The following is a 24,211-nucleotide window of genomic DNA, read 5'->3' as shown; positions in this document are numbered from 1 at the left end:
CGGGCGGACTCCGGTTTGACCCGCTGAGCCCCTAGTCCATAACACTGCACCTCACTTGCTCGGCTCCACGGACCCTGCGTCTCTTCTCCCTCTAGTTGGGCTTCACTCCAACTGTCAACTCCCTGCTTTCCCGCGCAAAACTCCTTTTTCTCCCTCTTCCTAGACACGCCTCCAGCTCCCCTGTCACCTGACCCTTGAGCTCTGGCTCTGGACACGCCCCCAGCTTCCCGGTCACCTGACTCCTGTGCTCGCAGTCTGTCTTCTCCCTGCAACCAGAGGCACGGCTCCGGCAGTTCCGGATCTCTTGTTCTGAAAGTACTTACACCCCGGTCTGCCCCCTTACACTCCCGCTCTCCTTTAACTCGCCATTCCACGGGCAAGAGTTCGTTCACCAAATGTTCACATTCTTTTACTTCCTGGACGATACGTTGCCACTGATCTTGTTCGTAATAGTGAGGAGGTACTCTTGCTGTTGTCCGTTCTGACCGGCGTAACTCAGTTTGACCGATGGGGGGTGCAGGGTCACTTCCCAATTTCCGCCTGCCCGGTGGCTTTAACCGATGGTGTTCCCTCGCCGCCTGCACTGGGGACTGCAGGTAATCGAGCGCTGGAGAACGGAGGTAGAATAAACAATTCTTCTTCATCCACATCGTGGCTTGGGGCAACTGTGACAGTGTCTTCGACAAGTGTCTTCTATTGTTGCTCGCAGTCAGGGGTGATACACCAGCCTCTGCAACCACTGAAATGTCTGAAATGTCTTCTCTGGTCCGAAGTGAGCCCCTCGTTCATGAGCCTCCTTAGCCACTACTCCGACCAACTTCTCTGGGATCACCACTTGCCAGGTGATCCCGAACTTTCGCGGTAGCTGTACCCATCGGTACAGCAGCCCATCTCCCAAACAAAGTCTCTCCCATTGTCCCAGCATTTTCAGCGCCCCCGGGGACAGGGTACTCCTCTCCTCTCGACTGGGGACCTGTCTCAAAGCCACCCATTGACTTAATTGGGTAACTTCTTTGTCAGTCTGTTGAAGTCGGACCCAGTCATCTCTTGGCTGCCCTAGCACTTGTTCTTCCGACGTCTCTCCGATCTGTCCCTGCGCCGCGACCAGCGGTCCCACGAAACTTCGGAAGCTAGGGACCTCATCCGCCTCCAAATATTCACGCGGTCATGATCAGGCCGTTCATATGTCACTCTGGAGAGGGCGTCGGCGTGAGTATTCTCTGCCTTAGACCGGTAGGCGATCTTATACCGGTACCTGGCCATGCGGGCCACCCACCACTGCTCCAAGGCCCCCAATTTCGCATTCTCCAGGTGAGCCAGAGGGTTGTTATCTGTTATCACCAGTACTTCGGACCTGGACAAATACTCTGCAAACTTTTCAGTCATTGCCCAAACCAGAGCTAGCAACTCTAATTTGAAAGAGCTATAATTATCTGGGTTCCTCTCAGAGTCGTGAAGGGAGCGACTGGTGTACGCAATCACTCGCTCTTTCTCCTCCTGTGCTTGGGATAACACGGCTCCCAGACCATGTAGGCTCCCATGATTGTGGAGTATGAATGGTTGGGAGAAATCCACATAGGCAAGTATTGGGCCTCGGTCAGGGCCATTTTTACTGCACGGAAGGCCTCTTCCTGGCTGCTTCCCCACCGAATCGCCCGATTCTTGGAGCCCGCCGGCATTCCCTTAAGTAGCTCCAGCAATGGGTTGGCTATGCGGGTGAAGTTCTTCACGAATCTTCGGTAGTACCCAGCAAGTCCCAGGAAGGCCCGAACGTCCTTCACTGTCTTCGGGGTAGACCACTCCTGTATGGCGGCCACCTTTTCCCGGGTGGGTCTGACTCCTTCACCGGACACAGTTTGACCGAGATATTTGATCTGTTTGCGGAACAGGTGGCACTTCTGGGGCATTACCCTTAGGCCATGATCCTGTAAGCGACTCAGTACTTGCTCCAGTCGCTGGAGGTGCTCCTCGAAGGTGGCGGCATAGACAATTATGTCGTCAAGATAAATCCGTGTTGCCTTGAAGTTCAAATCGCCCAAGCACCTCTCCATCAGACGTTGGAACATCCCGGGGGCATTAGTCAGGCCGAAGGGCATCCGATTGAACTCGAACAGTCCCATGGGTAATATGAACGCCGTCTTCGCACGGTCATGTTCGGCCACGGGCACTTGCCAATACCCGCTGGCCAGATCCAAGGAGGAGAAGTATCTTGCCTTCCCTAAGGCCGACAAGGACTCTTCGATTCAGGGTAGTGGGTAAGAGTCTCGTTCTGTACAGGCATTCAATCGTCTATAGTCCACACAAAACCGCAGGGTCCCATCTTTCTTTCTGACCATATCACACCATTCTGTAACATATGGGCTAGCATCTCCTTAACCTCTTTACACATCTTGGGAAGTATCTGCCGGTATCTCTCCCGCACTGGGGCAGAGCTTCCTGTGGGAATCTCGTGGGTAATGGCTTCGGTGCAACCAAAATCATACTCATGGCGAGCAAAGACTTCCTGGTACCGCTCCAGTACCTCCTCAACCTGCTGCACCTGTCAAGGTGAAAGTCCCGTCAATTCAGCCCGCATTTGTTCTAGGATTCTTCGTTCCCCCTTCGCACTAGCACGGTGAGATTCTGGCGGCATAGTGACCGCCAGAGTCCAGGGGTCTCCTCTTACAGCGGACAGCTGTACCACATCAGGTCGCACCAACTTCTCTGGCATTCCCAGAATCTGGGCTATTTCTGCCCTGGGAGGGAGTGTGAGATCACCTTCGCCCAGATTAACGCACAGCAGTATAACATTGCCACTCTGGACGGTGGCCAGTGTCCGAGCCACCCGAAGTCCGGGGGGTACTTTGTCCATCGATGTCGGTTCTATTTGAACTTTGACCCCCTCAAGAGGTGTGCAGGCCCGTGCGGATAACGTGAGTACAGTTTGTCCTGGCGGTAAGGTGAGCGCCGTAGCTGCTGGTACTATTATTTTCCCCAGGACCTTCCCTTCACTCGACGTCTCCCGAGACTGGGCGGCTCGAATTAATTGTTGAAAAACCCTCCTTTGGGGGGTTCGTGGGTCCCACCGGTCTAGAGGAATCTCCTTCGGCTCACTAATCAGGATTTGCCCGATCTCTTTCAGCACTTTCATTCCGAGGGTCACCGGGGGTCCAATTCCGGTTCCCTCTGCAACCAAGACGACCCTTTTTTTCCCACATCTTTTCCACACACTCGGATCTTCATCCATATCACCCCTGCGACCAGGATGGGTAATTGATTAGCTGCCGTGAGTCTAACTACTGGTCCCCATTCAGGCCGCATTATCTCTGGAAATCGTTGTTGAAAGTAGGCTTCTGTCACCGTAGTCACCTGGGATCCCGTGTCAATCAGGCAGTGAACAGCCTGACCGCTTATTTCGGCCCAGACAGTCGGGCTGGTGGAAACTAGGTCCTTGGGACTTCCTCTTTTTCTTTCCCCTTCCTTAGGCTCCGGGCTGTGTCCCCCAAACACGGAGCCCGTTAGTTTAACGGCTGCCGCGACAGGGGCCGCCCTCAGCTAGCACAGCCCCTGGCGTAATGTCCTGCGCCTCCACACTTCCAGCAGGTCGTGTCTCTGTCTGTGTAGGGCTGCTTCACTTCTCTACGGAACTCTCCTGCAAGGCGGGGCCTGAATTCAATTCTTTCCCTAACTGGGGCGATCGATCCGGGTATCTCTGGTGTCGGTGCAGGGGTCTTCTTGAGACTGGACCATTCATCCCGCATCTCCTGTATCTCCTTTCGCATCTCTCGAGCCCATTCCGGTTCAGCTGCTGGCGGGGTGGGTACCTCGTTACTCCAGACCATCCCTGCCAGGGCCGTCATCCCCATCTCCTTTTCTCACACGTGCCTCCGCCCCCACTTCTATAAAAGTCATACGTGGGTTAGCACTCCCGCAAGGCCTGCTTCAGCTGCACATCCCTGAGGCCTGCTAAAAATTGGTCCCTTAAGATCACGTCAGGGGGGCCCATTCCCAAATTCCCCATGTCGTCTTTTCTAGTGATATAGGCATGCACCCTCTGTAATGCATTAACATACTGCGTCACAGTCTCCCCCTCCTGCTGCACTTGGTGAAACAGCCGCATCCCCAGCTCTCCTACATTGGTGGGGTCCCCATGCATCTCCTCCAATATCCGCACCACTTTTTCTACAGTATACCGGTCATGAGGAAGGCAGTACATCACGGAGTGCCGGGCCTCGCTGTCCAGGGCCAGTATGGCTATTTCAGCTTGCATAGCTGGGGTCATCGGATGCATACGTAACATACTCCTAACTCTCTCAACCCAGTCCCACAGCATCATATTGTCCCCGGTGAACTTCGAGATAGCTGAGCATGGCCCCCTAGCAGCAAGCTAGATCTAGGGGCTCACGGGATGGACTGATCTGCAGTGTCTGCGTCTAAAGACTGCATCCTGCCGACTACGCCAAATGTGACACAGGTACTTTAGATGCAGTGACACAGAAACACAGAGCAGCCAGTACAGGGTTAATAAACAGGGGGGGGATTTATTATAACAGGGTCAATCTCCACGCAGGGAGTAACAGGGGAAATATGGGGACAACAAGGGAAGTAGCAGATAACAGGCTATAACTGACAATCCACAGTTTGGCTAGATGTAGCAGAGTCGAAACGCTTGTAATCGGCAGTTTTACATTTAGCTGACTCTTGTCTCCCACAAGGCCGTTGCCGGCTGATGCGGGTTGTTATGCACACGCCCAGACTGACTGGCGTGTGCGTGTTTAGTGATCCCACTGGACCATGAACCGGAGAGTGCCTGGAGGGGCGTAACTAAGTATCTACCTGATCCGACCAAGGTCGCACGACGGCTAACGACGCCTGTGCACCAGGGAGGAACCGAGCAGAGGGACCAGGTGCGACTCCAGGTCAGACCCCGGACACGGCTGTTGACCCACACCGGGGAATACAGGAACAGGCAGGTTAGAGCACAGGCTGGGTAGGGTCCAGTACAGACTAGGAGACGGGTTCAGAGCCGCAGATGTGGTAATCAAGCAGAGTAAAGCGAAACCGCAGGTGCAGTGGACAAGGCTGAGCAGAGCGAAACCGCAGAAGCGGTGGACAAGGCTGAGCAGAGCGAAACCGCAGGTGCGGGGGACAAGGCTGAGCAGAGCGAAACCGCAGGTGCGGTGGACAAGGCTGAGCAGAGCGAAACCGCAGGTGCGGGGGACAAGGCTGAGCAGAGCGAAACCGCAGGTGCGGTGGACAAGGCTGAGCAGAGCGAAACCGTAGGTGCGGTGGACAAGGCTGAGCAGAGCGAAACCGCAGGTGCGGTGGACAAGGCTGAGCAGAGCGAAACCGCAGGTGCGGTGGACAAGGCTGAGCAGAGCGAAACCGCAGATGCGGTGGACAAGGCTGAGCAGAGCGAAACCGCAGATGCGGTGGACAAGGCAGAGCAGAGCGAAACAGCAGATGCGGTGGACAAGGCTGAGCAGAGCGAAACCGCAGGTGCGGTGGACAAGGCTGAGCAGAGTGAAACCGCAGGTGCGGTGGACAAGGCTGAGCAGAGCGAAACCACAGATGCGGTGGACAAGGCAGAGCAGAGAGAAACCGCAGATGCGGTGGAAAAGGCAGAGCAGAGCGAAACCGCAGATGCGGTGGACAAGGCCGAGCAGAGCGAAACCGCAGATGCGGTGGACAAGGCAGAGCAGAGCGAAACCGCAGATGCGGTGGACAAGGCTGATCAGAGCGAAACCGCAGGCGCGGTGGTCAAGGCTGAGCAGAGTGAAACCGCAAGTGCGGTAGACAAAGCAGAGTGGGCAGAAACCGCCAGAGCGGTAAGTAAGGCAGAGCAGAGATAAACCGCCAAAGCGGTGAGCAAAGACAGAGCAGAGGGGACAGGGCTCTGTTCACACGGAACAGACTGGAAGGGAAAGGCAGAATCAGATACACACAAGGTACTTGCAAAGAAGTAGCGAGTGGACTCCAAACTCACAAACAGAAGTACAGTGACAACGAGTAGGAGTTAGGTGCAGGTTCAGACTCTGCAGAAAAAGAGAGGAAAGGGACAAAGAGACAAAATAAGTAACAGGTTAGGAGACAGTTCAGACAGGAACTGTTACTGCAGCGAAATACAGGAACGAGCCTAGGTATAGCCAAGAGCTGGTTCAGACACTGCAGCAAAAGGGAGGAAACGGACATAGAAACAAAACAAGTAACAGGTTAGGAGACAGTTCAGACAGGAACTGTTACTGCAGCGAAATACAGGAACGAGCCTGGGTATACGGCCCCCAGAGACAGAAACGAACAGGCTAGGAGCGTGTTCAGACAGGCCTGGAAATACAGCCTCCAGGAAGGCGGACAGGCAGGGAAAAACAGAACAGGACCTGGCATATTCAGAGTAAAGGAGCACACTGAATGTTAAAGTTGCTCAGGCATCAGCTTCCAGGTGAAGCTGGTTTAAATATCCAGTGACAGACAGCAATAGGCTGAGGACGCATTAGGAGTGTGCCCACAGCAGCTACAAGAATCAGGAAGTAACCGGGCCGCCGCCCTAAGCAGTCAGAACAGAGACAAACAGACAGCATGAATAGAAGCCAGGCTAGCAGACAGGACTGAAGATCAAGTTTGCGATCTTGCATAGTGAGAGATGGTGCACTATGCAAGCCCGCCACCAGGTATGTTACAGTACCCCCCCCTCTTACGCCCCCTCTTTTTCAAGCCTGCAAGTGTGTTCCGCAGAGAATTGGGAGGCCAGTCCTTCTCTTCAAGAGGATTGCTTCTTCTGTCCACTAGAGGAAACGAAACTGGTCTCATCATCTTGGTAACTAGGATGCTTCCTCCCATCAAGCCATCCTCAGCAACGGATGAAGTGGGTGAAGTACCAGGTACAGGGTGTAAGAAAGTCTCTGTCCATTTATTATCAGGTAGCACCCCAGAGGGTTCAGGAGACAACTGGAGGTCCTCCGCCTGGTTGGAGGGGTGCAGAGACTCGGGGGTAACCACTGCTTCGGGGTACACTTGGTCAAGCTCACTGGATGAAGTGAGCGAGGTATCAGGTACAGGGTGTAGGAAAGTCTCTGTCCATTTGTTATCAGGTAGCACCCCGGAGGGTTCAGGAGACAACTGGAGGTCCTCCGCCTGGTTGAAGGGGTGCAGAGACTCGGGGGTAACCACTGCTTTGGGGTACACTTGGTCAAGCTCACTGGATGAAGTGAGCGAGGTATCAGGTACAGGGTGTAGGAAAGTCTCTCTCCATTTGTTATCAGGTAGCACCCCGGAGGATTCAGGAGGCAACTGGAGGTCCTCCGCCTGGTTGGAGGGGTGCAGAGACTTGGGGGTATCCACCGCCTCGATGGACGCAAGGCCAGATTTATTAAAGATGGAGGGTTCATGCTTTGGGACCATCCTCAAACTGGTTTCAGAGATGACATGTCTGTGAGGCGGGACGGTACCTGAAGCCAGATCATTGGTACAATCGTCGAGACTGTGTGGGGACATTGCCTCCGCTTCTCTTCCTTCGGAGACTTCAGCGCACAGCGAGTCAGCGACTAGCAGATCTGGTGAAGAAGAAGAAGACATTGCCGACTGTCCTGAAGATATGGGGACTGGACACCCCTTGTACCTTAACAGTCCCCCACGATACACCATGCAAGGTCTCCAGACCTGAGCGGGCACTAGATTTCTCGGCTCTGGACGAGCACCTGAAAGGAAAGCTTCAAGTGTAATGCTCCAATCTGGCGCTTAATTTGTACAGACATCTTTTGACTGTTTCTGAGTAGGGCTCGTCCTTCTGCAGACAATGCCCAAACCGGCTTCTGGAGTTTTCGGACAGGAATCAGACACTGACTCTTCAAGGCTTTAAGCCCGAAACTTCCGGTTAATCCGAGGCTTTCACTTGCCACGGAGACAGTCATGGTCATCTGTGGAGAGGAAACACCAATGCCCAGGGCAGCCTCTCCTACAGGCCTAATGTCTTGGGATTCTCCAACCTTCACTGGACAAAGACCGTCAGGGGGACCCAAACAACCGCAGTGGGACTGCAATCCGATTTCGTGACTGAGTTCCGGCCTCTGCTTTGCCTGCCGAACATGGTCAACCTTCATGGATTCAGTGCTGGTAGCTGCTTCTGCAGGCTGGGGAAGAAGAGGTCTTTGGGAGGACAGAACCTGGCGTGATGGTTTGCCTCTACGCCTTGCACGTCTGGACTGCCTCTTGAGGTTGGGAAGAGAAGTATTCTGCGGATTGTAGTCATCCTGTGTGGATTCTGGGTGGGCATCAGTCTCTTCGGACTGGAGAACTGGTGAGCTACCCACACACATTACCCATCGGGACTGCTCCGGGATACTGGGAAGTGAAGCATTAGCAGAGGCTTCAGGATTGTGGTCACCGAAGACCATTAGAAAGGCCACGAGGAAGGCCTGCAGGTCAAGGACGATAGGATCCCATGCTTCCCATAGGGGGGTGACCCATTTCAAGGCATCACCCGCTAGGTAGGATAACATAAATGCCACTTTAGACCAATCGGTAGGAAAATAGAGAGGGTAGAACTTGAAATGCAGCATGCATTGCTCCACAAACGCACGGCTTTGTTTAGGATTCCCATAGTACCGTGGCGGATCTGCAGGAACGAGTGCAGAAAGCTCCATTTGAACTGGTGCGTACATCGCCTGGGCCATAGGTAGGGAAAAAAAAAAAAAAAGTATTTATTTATTTTTAATGCACGTATTCGCTGGAAACGGATTCAAAATGTCTCAGAGAGCGAAGGGCCGTGGGGCTCAACGGGAACCATGGCCTGAGCAAACTGTTATGCACACGCCCTGACTGACTGGCGTGTGCGTGCTTAGTGATCCCACTGGACCATGAACCGGAGAGTACCTGGAGGGACGTAACTAAGTATCTACCCGATCCGACCAAGGTCGCACGACGGCTAACGACGCCTGTGCACCAGGGAGGAACCGAGCAGAGGGACCAGGTGCGACTCCAGGTCAGACCCTGGACACGGCTGTTGACCCACACTGGGGAATACAGGAACAGGCAGGTTAGAGCACAGGCTGGGTAGGGTCCAGTACAGACTAGAAGACGGGTTTAGAGCCGCAGATGCAGTAATCAAGCAGAGTAAAGCGAAACCGCAGGTGCGGTGGACAAGGCTGAGCAGAGCGAAACCGCAGGTGCGGTGGACAAGGCTGAGCAGAGCGAAACCGCAGGTGCGGTGGACAAGGCTGAGCAGAGCGAAACCGCAGGTGCGGTGGACAAGGCTGAGCAGAGCGAAACCGCAGGTGCGGTGGACAAGGCTGAGCAGAGCGAAACCGCAGGTGCGGTGGACAAGGCTGAGCAGAGTGAAACCGCAAGTGAGGTGGACAAGGCTGAGCAGAGCGAAACCGCAGATGCGGTGGACAAGGCTGAGCAGAGCGAAACCGCAGATGCGGTGGACAAGGCTGAGCAGAGCGAAACCGCAAGTGCGGTGGACAGGGCTGAGCAGAGCGAAACCGCAGATGCGGTGGACAAAGCAGAGCAGAGCGAAACCGCAGATGCGGTGGACAAAGCAGAGCAGAGCGAAACCGCAGATGCGGTGGACAAGGCAGAGCAGAGCGAAACCGCAGATGCGGTGGACAAGGCAGAGCAGAGCGAAACTGCAGATGCGGTGGACAAGGCAGAGCAGAGCGAAACTGCAGATGCGGTGGACAAGGCAGAGCAGAGCGAAACCGCAGATGCGGTGGACAAGGCAGAGCAGAGCGAAACTGCAGATGCGGTGGACAAGGCAAAGCAGAGCGAAACTGCAGATGCGGTGGACAAGGCTGAGCAGAGCGAAACCGCAGGTGCGGTGGACAAGGCTGAGCAGAACGAAACCGCAAGTGCGGTAGACAAAGCAGAGCGGGCAGAAACCGCCAGAGCGGTAAGTAAGGCAGAACAGAGATAAACCGCCAAAGCGGTGAGCAAAGACAGAGCAGAGGAGACAGGGCTCTGTTCACACAGAACAGACTGGAAGGGAAAGGCAGAATCAGATACACACAAGTTACTTGCAAAGAAGTAACGAGTGGACTGCAAACTCACAAACAGAAGTACAGCGACAACGAGTAGGAGTTAGGTGCAGGTTCAGACTCTGCAGAAAAAGAGAGGAAACGGACAAAGAGAAAAAACAGGTAACAGGTTAGGAGACAGTTCAGACAGGAACTGTACTGCAACGAAATACAGGAACGAGCCTAGGTATAGCCAAGTGCAGGTTCAGACACTGCAGCAAAAGGGAGGAAACGGACATAGGGACAAAACAGGTAACAGGTTAGGAGACAGTTCAGACAGGAACTGTACTGCAACGAAATACAGGAACGAGCCTAGGTATAGCCAAGAGCTGGTTCAGACACTGCAGCAAAAGGGAGGAAACGGACATAGGGACAAAACAGGTAACAGGTTAGGAGACAGTTCAGACAGGAACTGTACTGCAACGAAATACAGGAACGAGCCTAGGTATAGCCAAGAGCTGGTTCAGACACTGCAGCAAAAGTGAGGAAACGGACATAGAGACAAAACAAGTAACAGGTTAGGAGACAGTTCAGACAGGAACTGTTACTGCAGCGAAATACAGGAACGAGCCTAGGTATAACCAAGAGCTGGTTCAGACACTGCAGCAAAAGGGAGGAAACGGACATAGAGACAAAACAAGTAACAGGTTAGGAGACAGTTCAGACTGGAACTGTTACTGCAGCGAAATACAGGAACGAGCCTGGGTATACGGCCCCCAGAGGCAGAAACGAACAGGCTAGGAGCGTGTTCAGACAGGCCTGGAAATACAGCCTCCAGGAAGGAGGACAGGCAGGGAAAAACAGAACAGGACCTGGCACATTCAGAGTCAAGGAGCACACTGAATGTTAAAGTTTCTCAGGCATCAGCTTCCAGGTGAAGCTGGTTTAAATATCCAGTGACAGACAGCAATAGGCTGAGGACGCATTAAGGGTGTGCCCACAGCAGTTACAAGAATCAGGAAGTAACCGGGCCGCCGCCCTAAGCAGTCAGAACAGAGACAAACAGACAGCATGAATAGAAGCCAGGCTAGCAGACTGGACTGAAGATCAAGTTAGCGATCTTGCATAGTGAGAGATGGTGCACTATGCAAGCCCGCCACCAGGTATGTTGCACGGGTGTTGTTTTCTTCTGGCTTCCCCGCCTAAACAATGCTCCGTCTTCTGGCGGTAGCGGGCGGTCTCCAGTTTGACCCGCTGAGCCCCTAGTCCATAACACTGCACCTCATTTGCTCGGCTCCACAGACCCTGCGTCTCTTCTCCCTCTAGTCGGGCTTGACTCCAACTGTCAGCTCCCTGCTTTCCCACGCAAAACTCCTTTTTCTTCCTCTGCCTAGACACGCCCCCAGCTTCCAGTCACCTGACTCCTGTGCTCGCAGTCTGTTTTCCCCCTGCAACCAGAGGCACGGCCCCGGCAGTTCCGGATCCTTTGTTCTGAAAGTACTTGCACCCCAGTCTTCCCCCTTAAACTTACCTGGTCCGTAGGCAGAGATACTCGTTTCCAATCGACAGTCCTTGGCACTTGGCTCGGTTCACCAAGTGTCTCATACGTCAGCATCACAGACCTCCTCACTTCTCGAGTCGACATTCTCCTGGTAGGTTGTTCCTCAGATACCACGGGTTCCTCGGTTGCAGGAGTTTCTTCTTCCGCACTCATTTCTTGTACTTCCTCAGATGATCTTGGAACTGCCTCTGTAAGTTCCTGTACTTCTCTTGAATTGTCCGTTTCCACCTGGTCTGGTAATTCTGCTACTCCTAAGTGTCGATCGGTCTCTTCAGTGACCGATGTTCGATCATCAGATCTGAATTGGACTTCATCTGTACTCCTTGGTACAAACTCTGGATCCTCGGGACTTCGTTCACTCTCCTCTTGCCGGTCCGAGAAATACAACGATGTGTTCTTCTACATCTGAGCTTTCAAGGTCACTATCCACCTTCAGAGCTTCAGTCTGTGGTGGTCCTTTAGTCGATCTCGGACGATGTCTGTCTGCTTCTGGGAAGTCTTGTTGTGGTGGGAGATAATCACAGGGTAGTAGTAAATTCCAATGGACTATTCTGGTTTTCTTGTCTCCCATTTCCAATCGGATTTCATACACTGGGCTGTCATCGGCTTTCCTCCTTATGACCACATACACCTTGTCTTCCAAGTACGAACAAAGTTTTCCTGAACCGCCTTTCTCACGTACGTTCTTGACTAGCACCCGGCTTCCCGATGCCAATTCAGCTCCATAACATTTTCAATCATAGTACTCCTTGCTCTTGCTCTGTCCTTGCGTAACCACTTTGGTCGCTATGTTGTATGCCTCTGCCATCCGTTCCATCCATTTCCAAACGTACTCTGGATACGCTCTTTAAGTCTCTGACACCGGAGTATCGAAAATGATGTCGACTGGCAGGCTTGGCGATCGTCCATACAATAGAAAGAAGGGTGAGTAACCCGTTGCATCGCTCTATGTACAGTTATAGGCATGTAACACTTTTGACAGAGAACTCTTCCAGTCTTTCTTCTCATCAGCTGTTAAAGTGTGCAACATTGACAATAATGTCCGGTTAAAACGTTCCACTTGTCCATTACCCTCTGGGTGATAGGGCGTTGTGTGGGATCTCTGAATCCTACAGTACTTTCCTAGATTGGCAAAGAGCTGGTTCTCAAATTCTCTTCCTTGGTCGTGGTGTAACCTCGTAGGGAACCCAAACCTCAAAGCAAAATCATTGTAGATCTTCTCTGCTGCTGTTCGACCTGCTTTATTGGTGGTGGCATATGCTTAAGCAAATCGAGTAAAATGGTCCATCATCACCAAGATGTATGTGTAACCACCCTTGCATATCTCGAGATGTAGAAAGTCTATTGAGACCATCTCAAATGGATACGTAGTTTGTATGTTGCCGATAGGTGCCTGGGTTGATGTGTTGGGACGTTTATCTTTCAGACATCCACACTCCCTGGTCACGTACCTCTCAATATCTCTCTGCATGTATGGCCAGAAGAAACGTTCACGGATAAAGTTTGTTGTCCTTACCACTCCCTGGTGTCCCATGTTTTCATGGAGTTCTTTGAAGACCAACCTACGGAATACTCTGGATAGTACCATCTGCCAGTTTTGACCTCCTTTACGATACAGAATACTGTCTTCACTGAGGTAGAGCTTCGTCCATTCTTTAACTAAAACAGATACTGCTGATGACTCATTATCTCTTTCCCGTTTACTTGGAAACCGATTTTGGTCCACATAAAGTAGTATTCTACCAATTATCTCATCTTCCCGTTGTGCTCTATGGATTTTTCCTTTTGGTAGTTGTTGAATAGACAGGGGGCCATCTTGTTCTCTCGCTTTTATGGTGGTTTCCATTGTCAACGGACACCAGAATATGTGTGTCTTCCTCTTGGTAAGCTCGTACTGCTTGAGTACTGCTCTCAATTGCTTCCAGACTGACTTCCTCCGAGCATTCTTGCATGAACTCCTCAGGCTCTAGTGGCATTCTCGACAATCTGTCAGCATCTGCATTGCATTTCCCTGGCCTGTACTTGATGCTGAAATTTAAGTCAGCTAGTTCAGCGACCCATCTCTGACCTGTTACATTCAGTTTGGCTGTAGTGAGGACATAGGTCAAAGGGTTGTTGGCAATGTATACCTCAAACTCTTTGCTGTAGTAGAGATAATCTCTAAATCGTTCACAGCTAGCCCATTTCAATGCCAGGAACTCCAATTTTCCAGAATGTAGATGGTTATTCTTCTCGGCGTCTGTCGACGTTCTAGAACCATAACCGATGACTCTCAATTTTCCATCTTGATGCTGATACAGGGCAGCTGCCAGTCCAACTTGAGAAGTGTCACAATGAAGAACAAACGGTAAGTTGAAATCAGGATATCCCAAGATGGGTGGTTTTACCAGGTAGTCTACTAGTTCTTCCAATACCTCCTGGTGGTCTGCTGTCTAGAGAATGGGCTGTTGGGACGAAATGACGTTGTTTCTTTTAAGGCTGGTCCTACCCACGTTCTTCTTTTTCTCCGTGGGTGTTGTTGACTCTGTCGTCCTCTCCAAGAGGAGGTATAGTGGGGCGGCAATCCTGGAGAAGTTCCAAACATAAGTACGATAGTAGGAGAAGAATCCTAATATCTGCCTCAACTCCCCGACAGTAGAGGGCCGCTTGTCTTTTAAGGCCAGTACCGGAGCGATTTCTGCTGGGTCTATGGTATATTCTTCTCCGTACACAATTTTCCCTAGAAATCAGTCTTGCCTTTTGAACAGTTCACACTTCTTTGGGGTCAACTTAACTCTGTGTGGTTGATATGGCTGTAATATGGTCCTCAGGTGTTCAACATGCTCCCGGAAGGTTTTGCTGTGTACCACATTGTCATCCAAGTACGGCTGGCAGATATCGTCCCTCAATCCTTCTAAACATGTCTCCATGCTCCTCTGAAATTCTGCTGGAGCTGAACTGAGCCCAAACGGTATGCGGATCCACTCATATAATCCCCACGGTGTGATGAATGTTGTCAAAGGTCTACTGGATTCTTCAACAAACCCTTGATGGTATGCTTTACCCTGATTGAGGACAGAGCACCAGGTACTTCCTGATAGGCTATCCAGCATATCTTGAATCTTTAGTATCGGGTGTCGATCAGGTATTGACTTTTGGTTTAATTCTCGGTAATCACAGCAGAGTCTCAACTCAACGTACTGTCCTTCTTCCTAACACAGGAGACGAATAAGACGACTTTGACTTTTGGACCCAACCTCTGTTGATGAGATCTTGTAAATTTTCTTTCACTTCACGGTGTAATGGTTTCGGCACAGACATGTAACTTCTGGTTACTGGGGTCGTGTCTTTCAAATTAATTTTCAACTGCAACGACGGGATACAGCCTATATCAGAGTCATCTTTGGAGAATTCATGACACTCTTCTCTCAGCATCTGTTTTGCTACCGATCTATCTTCAGCACACAAGTGTTCCAGAGGAACTGAGGAATCCCCGGACCCCGAGGTGGGTCATGCAAGTTCCTCCCCTGGGCAACTCCTGTTCCTTGGTGGGGAGAGTGACCCCTGGGCGGGTCTCACACTGGCTGGATATACAGTTTTATCAGTTTCGATGTAACCTAACACAGTCTTTGGATCCAGTCTAATTTTGTGTTTCATAGTATTCATAACCGGTACTGTCACTCGAGCAAACCCACCAGTAGGGATTGTAAACACAGTCTCACCTTGAACTAGGCCTTCCGGAAGTTCTGAGGAGTCTTTTGGCACAAACAGTCTTTTCTGGACTTTTCTTCCCGGTTCTACCCGGACACCACACCTCACCCCCACCACTTGATTTGCAGGAATGATGGTTGGGCGCCAGCCTACCTTGACTTCTTTTAGGTCCATTGTATTCTGTGCTTTCTTTACTCTATGAATCACATTTTCCGCCACGGCGTTGGGTATGGCATGTGATGTGGCAATTGCATTCACCACCAGCGTCCCTGACTTGTGTTTCGTGATGACCTCACTGATTACATTATAACCCAAGGTTGGATCCTCTCCCATGTTCTGATCACTGGTCATGAGAAAAGGTACCAAAAGCTCGATGGTGTTGTTGTTCTTCGTGGCCCTCAGTTGGAAAGTCACTTCCACCCAGCCTATGAAAGGGATCTCGGTCTGGTTGATGGCTTTGCTGTGGAGTTCCACTGGTACTAAGAGTTCTTTTAGTGACCGAAGGCAGGTATGTGGCAGGTAGCGCCTTCACCATTCTTCATTTAAAAGGCTTGCTTGGGATCCTGTGTCCCACAGTGCTTTTGCCAAGAGTCCATCTAGCTGGCACTGTATAAAGCATCTTTCACCGATTAGGCTGATGAGGCTATCTTTACTGACCGAGGAATCCTCCTCCCAGGAGTACATAATTTGACCTCTGCACTGGGCAGTAAGTAAGTGATGCCCCTGTCTCTCTTGCAGCTATTGTAGACGGGAACACACTTGGGGATAGTACTGGCGCAGCCATTTTACCTCATGCGCCGTTCTGGGGTTTGGTGAGATTTAGATTTGCTTCTGGGGCCTCCTCCGTGTCGCGGTTACCAGTCGCCCCACACTGGCAACCTCCTGTCTTTTAACCCCAAACGACCGTGACCATTGGCATTCCTTGACATAATGTCCTTCCTCACCACATCTTAGACAGTGGACACACACCGTACTCTGATTTGATGAACGGCACGCTTCACAAGCCGAGTATCTTCTGTTCTGAAACCAACTCCCTGGTCTGAGGGATGCAGGTTCTGGCCTGGAACGAATCAACTTTTTCACCTCAATCAACTCGGCGTGCACTTCTCCTATTACTTCCTTCCTGTCAGCGCTGGCGGTCCTCTCTTTTGTTGGTGCTTAAAGGTTCCCTCTCGGAGGTGGCACAGGAGGGTCTCAATGATTATCTTCGGACTGGCCACCGGGGATCTCCAACTTCAGCTGACTCATTTTGGTGATTTTAGGAGCAGAGCCTTTCTTTAACTTTTTTTTGCTCTGTGACTCCAAACTAGTTGCCTCATTCATTTTTTCAATTAGGACTTCATCCAGAACGTCTTCTAGGTACTGTTTCAGCTGCAACTTGATGTCTTTGCTGATTAACCCCGTTCCCAATGATCTCAAGAACTTCTTCTGTACTAGTCCAGCATCAAACCTCTCTTCCGCTTCTACATCTCTGGATGCAAAAAACAGTCTATCCATCAGGTCAATTGCTCTAAACAAGAAACATTGAGGTGATTCATTATTTTTCTGTGAGAGGTTAATGAGTCGGTGGAACAATTCTGAAGTGCTCTCTTCTTTATAGTGCCCTTTTAAAATCATGTTCAGCTGTTACAAGGTCAATTGACTCTTCATTTCTAGCATACTACGGAGGTTCAATCCTGGGCTGATCGCTTTCACCACCCCTCAACGATCTCATCTGGCTGGCAGCCTGTCTGTAAGCCTGCATCGATTTGGTGCAACAAGTTCATATAAGACAGTTTCTCTTTCTGTTCACACTCTCCAATCTGTCCCAGGATCTTGAATTCTTTCCTTATGGTGATTTGTGGTGTTAGAGAGGACTGTCAGGAAATCAGGAAGATTTATCTAACCCGAGCAGGTTAAAGCTTCTGTCTGAGTCTATCACCCATTCAGAGGTTTTGGTCGATTCCTGCATGGCTGTTGTTAGGGCTTTGAATTGTTCTTTCAATTCCTGTAGTTCAGTCTGCGAACGGAGATTCCCGCTTTTGGTAATTGGTGCTGCCCCTCTATCCTCCAACTTCAACCTGGCTGGAAACTGTGTTAGCTCCTGGAGGAACTTCCCCATGACGTCTTCAGCTTCTTTCACCCCCAGCTCATCCATTTTTGCATTAATGGCAGCTAACAATTGGATGGGGTTGTGTGCTTTAGAAATCTGTTCTTCTGGCATCTTTATATGTTCTGCTACTGTTCTCAATTCTTCACAGGTTAACTGAAGAAACAGCTCACTAATTCTGTCCATTTGTATTTCCACATCCATTGCTGCTAGTGAGTTTTTATTTAGGGCCAGTCCCCTTTAACAGGTGTAGCAGAGTTGAGTTGAGGTGCTGTGCTGCTGTGTTTTTCCAGACACTTTTCCTCTTCTCCCTCTACACGCTAATTCCCGCTCAGGACTCCCTGTATGGGCCACCAATGTTACACGCACACCGCTAGGTTCAGATAGGGCGATAAGGGTTTCATGAATTCGTTGGAATTCTGGGGGAACCGTTACTCAGGGCGACCATAGGCTGCAGCTTCTTTCAGGCACACAATAGATTCAGCTGCTGACCAGACACATCTGACATCTGAGTATTTTTCAACAGTTTAACAGTGGAATTTAATCTGAAGCATGGCCAGTGCAATTCAGGGATATTACAGCCAGACAGTAAACAACTTCCCCCACAATCCCCCTGAGGCTCTGCTAAAACACTCCCTGTCTCCTGTGACTGTGTAAACCCCTCTAGTTGCTGAATGCTTTTGAAGCAACAGCACTACTTCTGCATGTCACACCGGATTCTTAGGGAATTTAAGAGATTGACTTATTCTAACGGAGGCAGAAATTATATCTGTTACACTGACCACTAGGATACAGATCACTGATGAACCTTGTCATAATGGGATGAAGGAAACCTACTAGGGTCTCCGGTAGTGCACAATTTCTAATCCACTCCAGTCTTAGGCTGGGGCTACACTTCCACTTTGGCCACAATACAAATCACACGTTCAAACATTGCTAGGTGTCGCTTCTACATCGCAGCATAATACAGGTAAAATGGATTGAATTGCAACCCCGAGAGTAATGCAAATGTGACAAGCAAGACACAGAAAATCCAACCAGGTACGATTTTTGCGACTTGCTTCTCGTGGTCTTAGTACCCTTGGTAGCGCAATGCTGCCCCATTTACTATTGCCCTGAAATCTAGCAGCAACACGCAGCAATCTTTGGCCATGAGGCTGGTGTCGTGGAAAAAGTCAATGTGTAGCCCCAGCCTTAACTTTCAATTCCCACAATGCACTGCAACAGCTAATTTATTAGGTTACATTGGCATGTAAAAGTTTGGGCTCCCCTGGTCAAAATTACTGTTATTGTGAACAGTTAAGCAAGTTGAAGATTAAATGATCTCTAAAAGGCCTAAAGTTAAAGATGACACATTTCCTTTGTATTTTAGGTTAAATAAAATATATAGATATATTGTAATGTTCCTCATTTAAAAAACTACAAAAAGGAAAATGGGCCTATGCAAAGTTTGGGCACCCTTGGAGATTTGTGTGCTTGTGTCCTTGTGACCAAGGTTTCAGAGCTTAATTAGCCTGTTAGGGTTATGGCTTGGTCACTATTATCGTTAGGAAAGGCCAGGTGATGCAAATTTCCCAGCTTTATAAAAGCCCAGCCTCCTCTAACCTTGTGCCAAAAAACAGCAGCCACGGGTTCTTCTAAGCAGCTGCCTAGCACTCTGAAAATGAAAATGGTGGAGGCCCACAAAGCAGGAGAAGGCTATAAGAAACTAGAAAAACGTTTTCAAGTTGCCTTTCCTCACTTCAAAATCTAATTAAGAAATGGCAGTTAACAGGTGCAGTGGAGGTCAAGATACGGTCTGGAAGACCAAGCAAAATTTCAGTGACAGCTGCTCGTAAGATTGTTAGAGAGGCAAATCAGAACCCTCGCTTGACTGCAAAAGACGTTCAGAAAGATTTAGCAGACTCTGGAGTTGTGGTACATTGTTCTACTGTTCAGAAACACCTGCATACATATGGCCTTAATGGAAGAGTCATCAGAAGAAAACCTCTAATGCGTCCTCACCATAAAATTCAGCATCAGAAGTATGGAAAAGAGCATCTAAACAAGCATGATGCATTTTGGAAACAAGTCCTGTGGACCAATGAAGTTAAAATAGAACTCTTTGGCCCCAATGATCAATGTGTGGATAAAAAAGGGCACAGAATTTCAGGAAAAGAACATCTCGCCAACCATTAAGCATGGGGGTGGATCAATCATGCTTTGGGGTTGTGTTGCAGCCAATGGCATGGGGAACATTTTACGGGTAGAGGGAAGAATGGATTCAACATAATTTCAACAAATTCTTGATGCGAACATAACACCACCTGTAAAAAAGCTGAAGTTGAAAAGAGGATGGCTTTTACAAATGGATAATGATCCTAAACACATGTTAAAATCCCCAATAGACTACCGCAAAAGATGCAAGCTGAAGGTTTTTCAGTGGCCCTTACAGTCCTCTGATCTGAACATCATTGAAAATCTGTGGCTAGACCTCAAAATAGCAGTGCATGCAAGACGACCCAGAACTGGAACTGGAAGAATTTTCTAAGGAAGAATGGATGGAAATTAGTGATGAGCAAGCGTGCTCGTTTAACCCTTTAAACGAGTATGCTCTGGTGCTCGCTGAGTATGTGCGGCGTGCTCAGTATCTAGGTTTGATCTGCCGTGGCTGCATGTGTTGCAGCTGTTAGACAGCTGCGACACATGCAGGGATTGCCTGTTTGTTAGGCAATCCCTGCATGTGTCGCAGCTGTCTAACAGCCGTGACACATGCAGCCGCAGTGGATGAAACCTAGATGCCGAGCATGCCGCAAATACTCGGCGAGCACCCGAGTATGCTCGTTTAAATCTTTAAACGAGCACGCTCGCTCATCACTAATGGAAATCCATCAAACTAGAATTGAAAGACTCTTGGTTGGCTACAAAAAGCATTTATACTTTCTAAAGGGGGTGCTACTAGGTACTAACCATTAATTATCAATGTCCAAAAAATTCAGCAAATACGCTGGACACTTCAGTGACTAATATATCCACATATAATCCCTCGCAACATAACCTATGCTGCCGGATGAAGAGAGACTCTAGCTGAGTTAAAATCATAGATTTTATTAAATACTATAAGCATAAAAAAGAGAACAAAAAAACAGGGTGGGACAAAAAACCTCCAATGAAGAGAGATGGTAAGTATAGCTAGGTTACATCAGATTCATACTAAATAAGTTACAAATGCACAATGCTACTGAATGAAATATAGGGGTATAGCCTGACAAAAATATATATCTAGAGGTAATAATGACACGGTGCCTATGTATTGTAACAATATACTTGAAAATACCCTTCTCCAAAACAACGAGGAGACAGGTAGAAATAACAGACGATATTCAAATAGGTTGTGTATGCCAGTAGCGACAGCACACCTAAACAAACCATAAATAAAGTGCCAAGTGCAATGTAAATGGAGATGTGCTAAAGCAATGCACACACATCTACCTGATCATAGCAGTCAATATAGGTATAGTATAAAGTGCCAAGTGCCTATTTTGTCATACAGACATATAGTCCAATGTGTACAGCACAGCCCGTTATCCTAGCAGCATGCGACTATGGCGACATACATATATCGGTACATTACCTTAAGTTTTCAATATATGGAGATCATGATGTGCCCATGTGAACAGCCTCACCAGTCAGAACCCTGAGATATATGTTTGTCAGGCTATACCCCTGTATTTCATTCAGTAGCATTGTGAATTTGTAACTTATTTAGTATGAATCTGATGTAACCTAGCTATACTTACCACCGCTCTTCATTGGAGGTTTTTCATCCCATCCTTTTTTTTTGTTATCTTTTTTATGCTTATTGTATTTAATAAAATATATGATTTTAACTCAGCTAGAGTCTCTTTTCATCTGGCAGCATAGGTTATGTTGCGAGGGATTATATGTGGATATATTAGTTACTAATCATGCAGGGTGCCCAAACGTTTGCATCAGCCAATTTTCCATGGTGTAATTTTTAAAATGTAAAAGATTTATTTATTTTACTCACTTATATAGCGCCATTAATTCCACAGCGCTTTACAGACATTATGGGCACTATCCCCATTGGGGCTCACAATCTATATTCCCTATCAGTATGTCTTTGGGGTGTGGGAAGAAAAACAATGAAACACAGGGAGAACATACAAACTTCTTGCAGATGTTGTCCTTAATTGGATTTGAACCTAGGACTATAGTGCTGCAAGGCTGCAGTGCTAACCACTGAGCCACCCTGCTGCCCCTTTGTCAATATATTTTTATTTTTTTTACTAAAATACAAAAGGAAATGTGTCATCTTTAACTTTAGGCCTTTTAGAGATCATTTCACCTTCAACTTGTTTAACTGTTCACAATAACAGTAATTTTGAACAATGGTGTCCAACCATTTACGTACCACTGTACATATTTATTATCATTGTCGGTCCTAAAATAGGATACCCAAAGTTCTCTGTGCATAGTAAGCATGTGCTAAAGACAATCAATACAGCAGTGGTTGCATATGCTCACTATGTCCTCATTAGAAGACTTTAGGACCCCCGTTCTCGTGATCAATGACTGTCCTTAGCGATCATGCATTTATCACCTATTCTGTGGATGGATAAAAAGGCAGAAATTTGCACATATCATATATATATGATATGCTTGATGTTAACTTTACCCATTGTTCTGTCTGCAGGCCCTACCATATGTCTGCCTCCTTATTGCCATGCTATTTTTCATCTACGCCATTATTGGCATGCAGGTAAGTGATCTCCGCAAGTGTGTGGCCTTATTGTCCCACATCTCTTGTTTACCATTTCTGTAATGTTGTTTCACCTGATAGTCATCTTCCCATTAAAGAATCACAATAGACAAGGAGTCAAAAAGCAGGAGACTCATCCTTGTGTCTTGCTCCACCGCTCAGGCTCTGCATAGGCATACCACAATGTGTCATTTGACTACAGTTTTCCTGTGGCCAAACATATATACAGTGGGGAAAAAAAGTATTTAGTCAGCCACCAATTGTGCAAGTTCTCCCACTTAAAAAGATGAGAGAGGCCTGTAATTGACATCATAGATAGACCTCAACTATGAGATACAAAATAAGAAAACAAATCCTGAAAATCACATTGTCTGATTTGGAAAGAATTTTTTTTCAAATTTTGGTGCAAAATAAGTATTTGGTCAATTACAAAAGTTCATCTCAATACTTTGTTATATATCCTTTTTTGGCAATGACAGAGGTCAAACGTTTTCTGTAAGTCTTCACAAGGTTGGCACACACTGTTGCTGGTATGTTGGCCCATTCCTCCATGCATATCTCCTCTAGAGCAGTGATGTTTTGGGGCTGTCGCTGAGCAACACGGACTTACAACTTCCTCCAAAGGTTTTCTATAGGGTTTAGATTTGGAGACTGGCTAGGGCACTCCAGACCCAGCCGCGTTTCATCTTCAATGCCCTTGCTGATGGAAGGAGGTTTGCACTCAAAATCTCACTATACATGGCCCCATTCATTCTTTCATGTACACGGATCAGTCGTCCTGGTCCCTTGGCAGAGAAACAGCCCCAATGCATGATGTTGCCACCCCCATGCTTCAAAATAGGTATGGTGTTCTTTGGATGCAACTCAGCATTCTTTCTCCTCCAAACATGACGAGTTGTGTTTCTACCAAACAGTTCTACTTTGGTTTCATCTGACCATATGACATTCTCCCAATACTCATCTGGATCATCCAAATGCTCTCTAGCAAACTTCAGACGGGCCTGGACATGTAATGGCTTACACAGGGGGACACGTCTGGTACTGCAGGATCTGAGTCCCTGGTGGTGTAGTGTGATACCGATGGTAGCCTGTGTAACGTTGATCCCAGTTCTCTGCAGGTCATTCACTAGGCCCCCCTGTGTGGTTCTGGGATTTTTGCTCACCGTTCTTGAGATCATTTTGACCCCACGGGGTGAGATCTTGTGTGGAGCCCCAGATCGAGGAAGATTATCAGTGGTCTTGAATGTCTTCCATTTTCTAATTATTGCTCCCACCAGTTGATTTCTTCACACCAAGCTGCTTGCCTATTGCAGATTCAGTCTTCCCAGCCTGGTGCAGGGCTACAATTTTGTTTCTGGTGTCCTTCAACAGCTCTTTGGTCTTCACCATAGTGGAGTTGGGAGTGTGACTGTTTGAGGTTGCGGACAGGTGTCTTTTATACTGATAACAAGTTCAAACAGGTGCCAGTAATACAGGTAATGAGTGGAGGACAGAGGAGCCTCTTAAAGAAGAAGTTACAGGTTTGTGAGAGCCTGAAATCTTGCTTGTTTGTAATTGACCAAATACTTATGTTCCACCAAAATTTGAAAAAAATTTCTTTCCAAATCAGACAATGTGATTTTCAGGATTTGTTTTCTCATTTTGTATCTCATAGTTGAGGTCTACCTATGATGTCAATTACAGGCCTCTCTCATCTCTTTAAGTGGGAGAACTTGCACAATTGGTGACTGACTAAATACTTTTATTCCCCACTATATACTGTATATATTAGTTTTCATGGAAGCAGGCTTGTGAGCCTTCTAAATAGATTTAGGATCATTTCAGAAAATCCTAAAACTATTTTCTGTCCAAGAGTAAAGTTCAGTCCCTATAGTAGACGGATAGCTTGATTCTGTGGCAGGTGTGTCCCAATGCAGTTTTCAACAGGTAAATGATTGGGTTATATCCGAACATTTCTAAAGCAACTGAATCACATTTTTGAGGACTCAGGATGGTAGATATTGATATTCCACATGAACAGTAGATACCATGATTGTTGTTATTTTCACGTTTTCAGGTCTTTGGGAACATCGCATTGGTTGATGACAGCGCAATCAACAGACACAATAACTTCTGCACCTTTTTTCAAGCCTTAATGCTCCTGTTTAGGTAAAAGTGCTTCTATCTTCACAACCTGCTAG

The 24,211-nt window shown here is 48.4% G+C and overlaps 1 protein-coding gene across 7 annotated transcripts in view; it reads left to right on the top strand.

The window, feature by feature from the left end:
- Positions 1 to 24,211, top strand: part of CACNA1B (calcium voltage-gated channel subunit alpha1 B) — a 517,223-nt gene that overhangs the window by 440,218 nt on the left and 52,794 nt on the right. For all 7 annotated transcript variants that reach the window (XM_073640296.1, XM_073640292.1, XM_073640293.1 and 4 more), the window contains 2 exons: positions 21,966 to 22,031; positions 24,088 to 24,179. In XM_073640296.1, coding sequence (XP_073496397.1) covers positions 21,966 to 22,031; positions 24,088 to 24,179 — 158 coding nt within the window. The remainder of the gene's footprint in view (positions 1 to 21,965; positions 22,032 to 24,087; positions 24,180 to 24,211) is intronic.

The sequence above is a fragment of the Phyllobates terribilis genome, unplaced genomic scaffold (assembly GCF_046119375.1).
Source record: "Phyllobates terribilis strain yellow unplaced genomic scaffold, ASM4611937v1 Scaffold_7__3_contigs__length_470593459, whole genome shotgun sequence".
Lineage (NCBI taxonomy): Eukaryota > Metazoa > Chordata > Amphibia > Anura > Dendrobatidae > Phyllobates > Phyllobates terribilis.
This window is presented reverse-complemented; position numbering and strand designations above follow the sequence as displayed.